Source organism: Hippocampus bargibanti, linkage group LG08 (genome assembly GCF_051943395.1).
Source record: "Hippocampus bargibanti isolate YZ-2025 linkage group LG08, ASM5194339v1, whole genome shotgun sequence".
Taxonomy (NCBI): Eukaryota; Metazoa; Chordata; class Actinopteri; order Syngnathiformes; family Syngnathidae; genus Hippocampus; species Hippocampus bargibanti.
Genome location: NC_142741.1, coordinates 203,744 through 214,162, shown reverse-complemented (window position 1 = coordinate 214,162; position 10,419 = coordinate 203,744). Strand labels below are relative to the sequence as shown.

General features: G+C 46.2%; 2 protein-coding genes across 2 annotated transcripts; one reads left to right on the top strand and one right to left on the bottom strand.

The window, feature by feature from the left end:
• Positions 1-35: 35 nt before the first annotated feature.
• Positions 36-3,061, bottom strand: nup62l (nucleoporin 62 like). Its single transcript, XM_089001948.1, has 2 exons — positions 1,352-3,061; positions 36-608 (listed from the first exon to the last, which is right to left on the bottom strand). Exons 1-2 carry the CDS (start codon positions 2,777-2,779, stop codon positions 450-452), a joined length of 1,587 nt encoding a protein of 528 aa, XP_088858074.1. The 5' UTR covers positions 2,780-3,061; the 3' UTR covers positions 36-449.
• A 1,059-nt stretch (positions 3,062-4,120) lies between these two features.
• On the top strand, positions 4,121-8,531 carry pdk1 (pyruvate dehydrogenase kinase, isozyme 1). Its single transcript, XM_089002771.1, has 11 exons — positions 4,121-4,506; positions 5,007-5,148; positions 5,224-5,295; positions 5,372-5,556; positions 5,778-5,873; positions 5,964-6,041; positions 6,124-6,200; positions 6,268-6,366; positions 7,072-7,182; positions 7,318-7,431; positions 7,518-8,531. The coding sequence occupies exons 1-11, from the start codon at positions 4,398-4,400 to the stop codon at positions 7,656-7,658; spliced, it is 1,224 nt and encodes a 407-aa protein (XP_088858897.1). The 5' UTR covers positions 4,121-4,397; the 3' UTR covers positions 7,659-8,531.
• The last annotated feature ends 1,888 nt before the right edge of the window (positions 8,532-10,419 follow it).

Genomic DNA, 10,419 nt, shown 5'->3' with positions numbered 1-10,419 from the left:
TTGTGCTAATGCTCAACATATTTCCATAAGTGTGGCGAAAAGTCATGCTAAAACGATCCCGCTAAATTGACAAGTCACCTTGAATATCGTTCACAGCCTGACGATGTAGTGATTCACTCGCCCGATGACCATCCCAATGCCAGTTGTTCACGGTTGCGGTTCTGTCTCAGCCCACTAATTTCATTTTTTGAATGCACGTGTAGCTCAAAAAATGCTTTCAGTGACTGATTTTTTTTTTGTTCATTTTATTCATCCAAAAATTATCTTATTAAATCAGTGATTTGATATTTGAGACATTGACACGAAAAGAAAGAAGCATCTTGGATGATACCTAACAACAAAAATACACACCAATAACGATGGCCACTAATTGGAAATCATACTAAGTGCCTACCAAAGGCCCAAATATTTTGTCACTAAACACTAAAGTGTGTGTTTTTTTTTTGGGGTCAGTCAAAGGCCAAACGAAAAGTCTTCTCCTGCTCTTTGCGTTGGTTGTCACACAATTTGGACACGTCCTCCACTCGTCTCTGCAGGAGAACCGAATTCTGGTCGATCCACTGCAGGGAATCCATGTGGGCGTTGAGGATCTTGCAGATTTGTTGAAGCTGACAAAAGGAAAAAGTGAGACGTTAACTCAATCACTGCCAGACCGTGTGCAAAAATGCTTCCGCTCCAGTGTCAGCCAGGGTTTTTGTTATTTTCACTCCAATTCCAGGACCCATAGAATATTGTTTGAGTACTACAACAACAGTCAATCCGGTGTAAGAAACCCTAGACTCTCTTCTTTTCTTTCATCAGAAAAAAAAAAGTTAATTCCCAAGTTATACGGGTTTGGAGTTATCTGAGCTTGAAATGCAGGCGGCTGTTCAAAATACTACACATGTTGATTTATACAGCGCTTTAACAACAGCTAAAGCTGTAACAAAGCGCTAACATAGACAAAAGAAAAATGCTGGCCCCTCACGGAAGGGAAAAAAAACATTTCCATAGGTCTGACCAGCGCTTTATCGACACCCCCGGAAAGAAAACCCAAATAAATTTGGGAATGGCGCTCCAAGTCACACTTTTCAATTCCCAAATAATTTGGGGAATGGCAGCGAATGAGTTCAGCGTAGCCTCGTAAAATGCGATTTCATTTGTTCCGTGACAATGTGAATCAGTGGCACGCTGCGATGAGTTATTCTCAAAGGGGATAAAGAATATATGCATCGTTATATGATCTGTGATTCTTTTTAGCGGGTGGTGGCTCACAAACGCTGGCCAAAAAAACATTGATAATATTCAAGAATATTTGCCAAAGCCAGTTTCAGGCAAATACTTTGCAGTTTGGGGTTAGGCGCCATCTTACCGGATCGCTGGTGTCCGCCGGGCCGCTGGACGTATTGAGATGCTGGATGATCTCCTTCAAGTCCTGCGACATCCTCTTGAGCTGCGCGTCCACGTTCTCGGCCAGCTTGAAGGTCCTCTCGCGCTCCTCGTCGGCGTTCTGCATGTAGATGGTGCCGCTCTGCTCCTTCACCGACTCCTCCAGCGGGCACAGCAAGTCCTCCAGTTCCTTCTGCTGGGACAGGATGAAGTCCAGCTCCTGGTTGAGCCTCCTCTGGTCCAACTTGACCTTCTCCATCTCTTTGTGAAGCGAGGTGATCTTCTCGCCGTTCTCCACCAGCATGCGGTCCCACGCGTTGACCTGAGTGGCTTGCTGGAGGAAATAGCGCTCTTGATCTTCCAGCTCCAGGCTCCATTTGTTGATGAGGGCCTCCAGCTGGGCGTAGGACATCACGGCGGGAGCCGCGGCGGCCGGCAGGGCGGCGGCGGGGGTCGCGCTGATGACCGTTTTCAGTCCGAGCGAGAAATTCGACGCGGCGGCGCTGGAGGCGGAAGCTCCGAGAGGTTTAAGCGTAAACGACAGGTCTCCGCTGGCTACGGCGGTGGTGGTGGTCGGAGGAGGCGCGGCCGGCGTCGCAGCGGCACCAAAACTAAAACCGGAGCCCGTCGCGGCGGCGGTCGATGTCGTCGGGGTTGAGAAGAGAGATGCGGTCACCTGGGTCGCGGCGGGAGGAGCTGGACTTGCCGAGGGTTTAATTGCCAAGCTGAAACCTGCAGCTTGTGGAGCGGAAGCCGCCGTTGCGGACGTGGTCTGGGCTCCTAACGGGAGACTTGGAGCGGCGGCGCCGGAACCAAAAGAGAAGCCGCCGCCGCCGCCACCCGAAGCGCTTGCGGTGGTGGTCGCCGCCGGGGTGACTTGGACCTTGGTTCCACCAAAGCTGAAACCTCCGAATGTCGGCCCCCCGGATGCACTTGCAGCGGGCGCTGCTGCTACTGCCGCTGTTGCTAACACTGGTGCCGCCGTCCCCAAAGAGAACCCCCCCCCCGCGGGTGCAGCCGAGCCCGAGCCCGGACCGAAGCCAGACGACGAAGTCGCCGGGGTGGCGATGGAACCCAAAGTGAGACCAGCGGTCTGGGCGGGTTGAGATGTCGAACCCGGGCCGAATGTCGTGGCGGCGGGGGTCCCGAACACGAGGCTCCCGGCGGCAGCGGCGGTGGTCTTAACGGGGGTGCCGAAGCTAAAACCGCCGCCCGGGTTACTGCCAGCGGCGGTCTGCGCGGGCGATCCGAAAGAGAAGCCGCCGCCTCCGCCGCTTCCGGCGGCTGCGGGAGTGGACGTCGTCAGGCCGAAGCTCACGGCGGGTGCCGTCGGAGCCGTCGGAGCTGCGGTCTTCGCGGCGCCGAAAGAAAAGCCCGAGGAAGGCTGGCCGAAGTTGAAGCCGCCACTCATTGTCGCTCAATCGGACGATGGCGGATGACAAAAAGGCTTCGAGCGCCTCGCTGGATTTTTTGGCGGGTCGCGGCTGCAACTTGATGAAAGTTGAGGCCGCTGGTGTCGAACTCGCCTCCTGCACGGCGGAACTCGGATCAAATGGATCGCGCCTTAGTTGTCATTACAAGAACGAGCGACGAACACAAACTGTTTTGCACATCACTGTTAAAAAACGTGGCTACAAAATTCGTTTCATCGTCACACAGGAGGCGCATGCTATTGCTAGCGGAAGTTACGATTTTATAACCACTTCCGGATTTTTTTTAACTTAAACTTAAACACACTTTAACTAACACTTAACATTCACGGTATGTGAACTTTTTTTACTATTATTTTTTAAGTTATTTTGTTGGTCGTTTTCTGTCTTTTTTAGCAACCATCATTTTGCGCGAAAAGTTTGTCTGTTAGGCATCGAGGTGTATGTAACTCGATTAACATCGTTTGATTATTTATTCAATCTGTTTGGTATTCATGTAATATTACGACTTTTTCGTCACGAGAAGAGTGTTATGAGTTCTTTTCAATCTTTTTTGAGCCGGGGCGCGTTGTTTACATCGGAAAATTTTGCGGTACATCACGAACCATCTCGAAGGAACGAGGCAATCAGCTTCGTGTTGCCGCACGGACGAATATTAAATAATCCTCCCGGCCTTTACAAACGAGGACCGGTACCATAACCCGAACCACCACATATAAAAGACTAAATCATAACCACGATGTAAAACTATATATAGTCATAGTTTCTTTCACCCACAGGATTCACATACGAGCCATATGACACCACGAGGGCCAAACCTTTTTTTTGTAACACCAGCACAAACATTAAGTACATCCATATTGGGCTTTGTCATTCAATGACGCCGTTTTTTGTTTACTATTTATTTATTTATGAAACACAACTGCTGCCCGAGTTTCAGGCATATCTATGTTTTGGTAACTGTACTTGCAAAACTACTTCAATATCCATATATAAATATTTTGAGGTGTTTTAGTAAACCATCTTTCCATTTCGGCGAATGTTTATCAACGTTTTTATTTTAGTAGGAGTGTTGTAGTTATAATTCTTCATAAAACGATTATTAGTGTTTGAGGATATCACAAATATAGTCATAACAACGAGACATGAACAATTGGGAAAAAAAGTGTAACGTTTTGAAAAACAAGGTGGCAGTCGCAGGGACGCGGAGAGTACTTTCTTGACCGCACTTGGTGCCTTTGGGACGTCGCTGCGTAGTGCGTACATATTGACAGTGAAAGGGACGCGTAGTGTACTATTTTGACCGCACCTGGTGCCTTCGGGACGTCGCTGCGTGCACATGCGCACAGTTTGTCGGACTGCAGACTTGACGCTTGCCCGTCCGCCCCAATTGAAGTCATTCTTCCATTGGAAACAAACACCTGGTCGTCCTGGTGGACTACGGGACCTTCACGCGTTTCACGAAAGTACACGACAGCCATTTTTAAATGTTACTTGCCATAGTATTTTTGTTTAATAGCACCTCGATAGGAATGGAGCGAATGCTGGGAGATTAGCACAGTTTTGTAAGGCCCGGACGGACGACAGAGAAGGACAACCATGAGAATTTTCAGGTTTCTGCGGAGCAGCGTGTCTATAGGAAAAGACATCGACTACTATTCTAAATTCTCGCCTTCCCCTTTGTCCATGAAGCAATTTCTGGATTTTGGTAAGGCGTGAAAATGTCACGTAAACTGCATACCAAGCATTACAATGTACGTATGTTCATTGGAGATCTTCGCTTTGCGACGCAGTTGGATTTCCAAGTGTGGAGATGAATTTACGCCTTGTTAAACGCCTTTTTTCCCCTCACATTGCACTTTTAAAGTCGTAGTTATCGTAAATATTGGTATGAAAAATACGCGCTTCACGAATATACAGTAAGCAAATCAAGCTAAAATACGGCGGGAACTGAATAGGTCTTCTTTTTTTGGAACACCTTCTTTTAACCTCTAAATTTCAACGTGCGCCATTTTAGGACATTTTGTATATATACCATTATCATTCAGTTGCGGTTAGTGTATTCGACGAGCTTTAAATATTGCTCATATTGCAAATTTCCCCATTGTGGGACGAATAAAGATTCTGATATTGGATATCTATGGCGAAAACAAGTGTTTCTGTAGTGCCAATAAACGATTGTATGTGTCTTCCCCCCTTTCAATCCAGGTTCAGAAAATGGTTGCGAGAAAACGTCCTTCACCTTCCTCAGGCAGGAATTGCCTGTGAGGCTGGCAAACATCATGAAGGAGATCAACTTGTTGCCAGATAACCTGCTAAGAACGCCATCCGTGCGCCTGGTCCAGAGCTGGTATGCACATTTACACTCAATTTGGTCCAAATCTGGGCCGAGACACTGTTTTCCAATCATATTTTCTACTTCCAGGTATGTTCAAAGTCTCCAGGAGATCCTCGAGTTTAAAGACAAAAATGCAGATGATGACAAAGTGACATTTGAGTACGTATGCTTTCATTTTGCGGCCTTTTAATTGTGCCGCATAACCGGTCCCTGTAAAAACGTGCGTCCCCATCAGTTTCACAGACGCGGTGATCAAGATCCGAAATCGTCACAATGACGTGATCCCGACAATGGCTCAGGGGCTGGTGGAGTACAAAGAGACGCACGGTACCGACCCGGTGGTGAGTCAGAACGTGCAGTACTTCCTGGACCGCTTCTACATGAGCAGGATCTCCATCCGTATGCTGCTCAACCAGCACAGTGAGCGGCCCTTATCAATCGCTTGGATTTTGATGCAGATTAGGAAAACAAAACAAAACATTTTTTTACTCGTTCACCGCCATTCCGGAATTTATTCGGGAATTGAAAAAACATGCGGATCAAACCTCTGAAGATGGAGGCGCTGCGGCGAGCCCTCGAAGGGAAAACCCGAAAGGAAAAGAAGAAGATTGATTGATTGATGTCTTTGTGTGTGTTCCCAGCGCTCCTGTTTGGTGGCAAGGTGAAAGTGAATCCGGCTCACCCCAAACAAATCGGCGGCATTGACCCGCACTGTCGAGTGAGTGAGGTTGTAAAAGGTGAGCACAATTCAATAAAAGAGGCGTTTGTCGTCTTTTCCAGCTTTGTTTTTTCTTCTTCTCATACAACTCCTCATTTCCCCTTTTGAGATGCTTATGAGAATGCAAGAAACCTTTGCGACAGATATTACATGAACTCTCCGGAGCTTCTACTGGAGGAATACAATGGTAAGTAGCCAAAAACAAGCCAAAAATACAAGTGGTTGATGTCGATACGTATTTGATATTGATGATGTGGTTCTCCTGTCAGTCAAAGATACAGAGAAAGCCATCACCATGGTCTACGTCCCATCGCACTTGTACCACATGCTCTTTGAATTATTCAAGGTAGGTTTGGCCAAAGTTTCCGCCAGACGTGCCTCCTCTCCCGTTTCCGCATCTCCGCCACGTGTAGAATGCCATGCGGGCCACCATGGAGCTGTACGGAGACACCGCGGATCATCCTCCCGTTCGCGTTCAGGTCGCTTTAGGAACTGAAGATCTGACCGTCAAGGTGAGTGGGCTAGCTAGTCATTTTCACTCCAATTGCAGGACCCACACAAGATTGACTTTTACGACGACGTCAACATTCAATCCAGCACAGGAAAGCTTAGACTCTCTTCTTTCACCAGAACAAAAAAGTTCATTCCCAAGTTCTATGGCTCTGGAGCTATCCGAGCTGTACAAAATACGGTACACATTGATTTATACAGCCCTATAACAATAGCCGAAGCTGTAACAAAGCGCTAACGTGGACAAAAGGCAAATGCCGCCCCCTCGTGTGAGGGGAAAAACATTGCTAGAGGTCTGACCAACGCTTTATCAGAACCTGAACACATTGGGGAATGGAGCTCCGTGTTATACTTTTCAACTCCCGAATAAATTTGGCAATGGCAGCCAATGAGTTAGTTCATCACCCTCCACATATTACATCTAGAGCCCATGACAAATGAATCAATGACTGGTTTTCAAATTTGAAGTCAGAAATAATAACTCTTGTTTGATTTCCATACGACAATGAGACATTTTGGTTGGGACTTGAGCTAGCGTCATGGAATTTCACAGGTTTGATTTGCCTTCGCGGGCCGAATAAAATGATGTGGCGGGCCAGATTTGGCCCCCGGCCCTTGACTTGGACACCGGCCACGTATGACGCATGACCTTATATGATCAAAGGCGGTTGGTTCACAGCGCTGCGAAAAATGATGGTTCCAAACAGGTGAGCGATCGCGGAGGAGGCGTTCCCCTGCGTAAGATTGACAGGCTCTTCACGTACACGTACTCCACCGCGCCGCGACCGAGCATCGACGGTTCCCGGGCTCCTCCTCTGGTGGGTCATCGACCGTACAGCACCAATCATTTTTTTTTTGCTTCCTCAGCCAATGGAAGCGGATAAATGTGTCGTTTGGGTAAGTACGTGACGACCCAAACGGAGTGAGTAACTTGGATTGTATTTTCCACGCAGGCCGGTTACGGCTACGGCTTACCCATTTCCCGACTTTACGCCCGCTACTTCCAAGGAGACCTGAAACTGTATTCTCTGGAAGGCTACGGGACCGACGCCGTCATCTACATTCGGGTAAATGTCTCCGTTGGCGTCTCCTGAAGAGGGTGCCGCCAATGGGAAATGTCAAGGCCGTCCGTCTTTGCCTTTTGTCCTCCCAGGCGCTGTCCACAGAGTCCATCGAAAGGCTGCCGGTGTACAACAAGTCGGCGTGGAAACACTACAAGACTATCCACGAGGCCGACGACTGGTGCGTCCCCAGCCGGGAGCCCAAGGACATGACCACCTTTCGCCGCTTCTAGAAGGTTAGTTAGACACGTGCCGTCCCCACGCCGGCTTTCTTCACTATCTTTCTATCGCTCCACGTCTGTACATTATTTCCGTACGTGATCAACGCGTGATCCATTTCACGGCGGGCGGCCGTATTTTAAAATGGGTCCATTCAGGTAGACGTGGTTACGTCCACGTTGCGTCAAAGCAATTTTACGACTTTTTTTTTTTTTTTCCTGTTCAAGTCCTCACATTTAATGAAAAAACAGCCACTGAGGTTGACATTTTTTAAGCCTTTTGTGCGTTGATTTCATGTTGAATCAGCGCTAACCGTCTCGCCGATATTACAATCAAATAGAATACGATATCGAACAAACGCTCAAACTACTTTCTGAAAGTTTTGTGCAATGTCATGTGATGCCAGAACATGGTTTTAGGAGAAGCTCGCAGTCGTACGGGAGCGGTCCATCGATGAAAAGGTTTCTTCAGCCCTCATCTGTACAAATTTAAATGTTTCGCTCCTCATCCGAAAAGCTTAGTCAGCACACTAAAGTTGTGCTGATCACTCTGGTCCTCTGTATATCCCTCATGTAGACAGGTGGCAAAGAAGTACAGATGATGGCGGAAGAAACCTTTTCATTGATGGTTTTCGGATTGTTTGTTCTTTTTTTGTTGCTAATTTCATACCAGGGAGCTATTTTGCTGTTTTTAAAATATATTGTGGTGACATATTTCGTTCGAGCAACAAACAAATCTATTCAGCGTGCTTGAAGAATGAACCGTTTTCTTGTTGTTGTTGTTTTTTTTCATGTTACCCGCGTGTCCTCTTTCCATGTACTGTCATAAGTTTGGTTTTCATTCTGGCGCCTTACAAAATGCTGATAAAAAGCATCTTTTCAAATCAATGTGACGGTCTTACAAGTCCATTTCCTTCCGCCGGCTTTCCAATCGCGTTTTTTCAATCACTGATTTTCTATCTTTTCTCATTGTGAGCTTGCCAACAAAACGCAAACCTACAACACTTTAGTCCAAGCACCTTCATAAGTAATAAACTGCAGATTTTCATTTGGAGCAGGGAATTTGATATTTTCATACAAAAGTGAATTTGACGCAAAGCAGGAGAGGCAGTCAAATATTTGACCTTTTTCTTTAAACTACTGTACAGAGCAGTGACGTGCAGTCAGTGGAGGCAGTGCCTCACCTGTCATCATGGAAAGCTGTCATGGAAATATCAAATGAAAAAATAAATTAAACAGTTATATGTATTTAGTACTTTGAAGTTCTTGTCCATTTAACTTCACCGTTTTAGGATTTTTTTTCAAAATCGCTGAATTTTCACATTTACCGTTCAAATACTAAGTAGAGACGAGCAGTGAGGCACCAGCCGGCTGATCCTCACCATGGATTGCGCAATCACTATGCTTACTGTGCTGGCTTGCTCTGCAGTGAGACCGCATTGCTGTCCTTCTGCATATCGCTATTAAAGCGTTCAAACACGTTTAGTATATGAACTAAATTTCTACAATTTAGCTGGTGTATATAATGTAGAGTCATTGTACATTATAAACACTGCACTACAGTGTTTATTTTGTTTTATTTTTATCAAAACGCTGTGCGTAGGTGAGGCACACAGTTCTCCCGCCTCATGACGGGCAGGGGGCGCTTGTGATTCCAGAGATACTTCTTACTCCACGTCTGCAGAATAATAGAATTAGAGACAGAAAGCTACAGTAAACGCTTAGCAAGTAAAGTGCAACCCTGCAGTCATTTTTTTCGTGTTGCTTGGCCTCACTTTCAGAATGGAGGATTACATATCGAAATTGAAAGAATTTTCTAAACTGGACTTTCAATCGAAGCAGGAGGTAATAATTAAAGGAAGACCAACACCGGAGCTAAAAGGTTTGCTTCAGACAACGGGACACAATACTCGCTCAGGCTTTTCAGGCGGACTGGTACACACGAAACGAAAAGGCTGGCTGTGTGGATGTCCAGCAAGAAAGCGCCTTTTCTGCTTTTCCTGCCTTCTGTTCTCAATTTGTGACAATGTCTGGACTCAAATGGGATATTGCGACCTGAAAATCTTACAACGGAGCCTCATCAAAAATGAGCGAAGACTCAACATCAGCATCCACAATGCTAAGGTAAAGGAGAAGCGGGAGATTTTAAAAGATCTCATCAATGCCACCTGCTTCCTTGCCAAACAACAGCTGGCATTTCGTGGAAATGATGAAAGTAAGGGCTCTGCTCATCGTGGCAACTATGTTGAACTATTACATGCTTTCGCTCAGAAAGATGACAGGCTAGCGAGTCATTTTGGGACATCCACTATATTTTCTAGCCTGTGAAACAGAATACAGAACGATTTAATTGAAGCAGTTGGTGATGTCATTAGAAATGACATTAAAAAGGAGATCGGTGCAGCCCCATTTGTTGCTGGAGAATTTGTCATTCTCAGCACTGAAAACATACAGTCGCAACAGGACTGATCAAGGACGACTTTCTTCACTGGCGGTGATCTCCGTTGAGACAGAGAGACTTTTAAAACTGAAGAAAGATAAGGAAGGCTTCTACAAAGAAGTTATCCATGCCTTTCTTCAGAAGGAGCGGCGCATGGACTAAAGGTAACACGATAAAAACATTTTTTAAATTATTTTTTTCTATGCTACCGTTTGTATATATCAAGAATGCTGACATGAAATTTTAAACAAAATACGTTAACTGTTGCCAATCAAATGGTGAATAAACTACTCTGTAGAGTTCATGTTTGTAAATCTGACTATGATGACGTCAGTG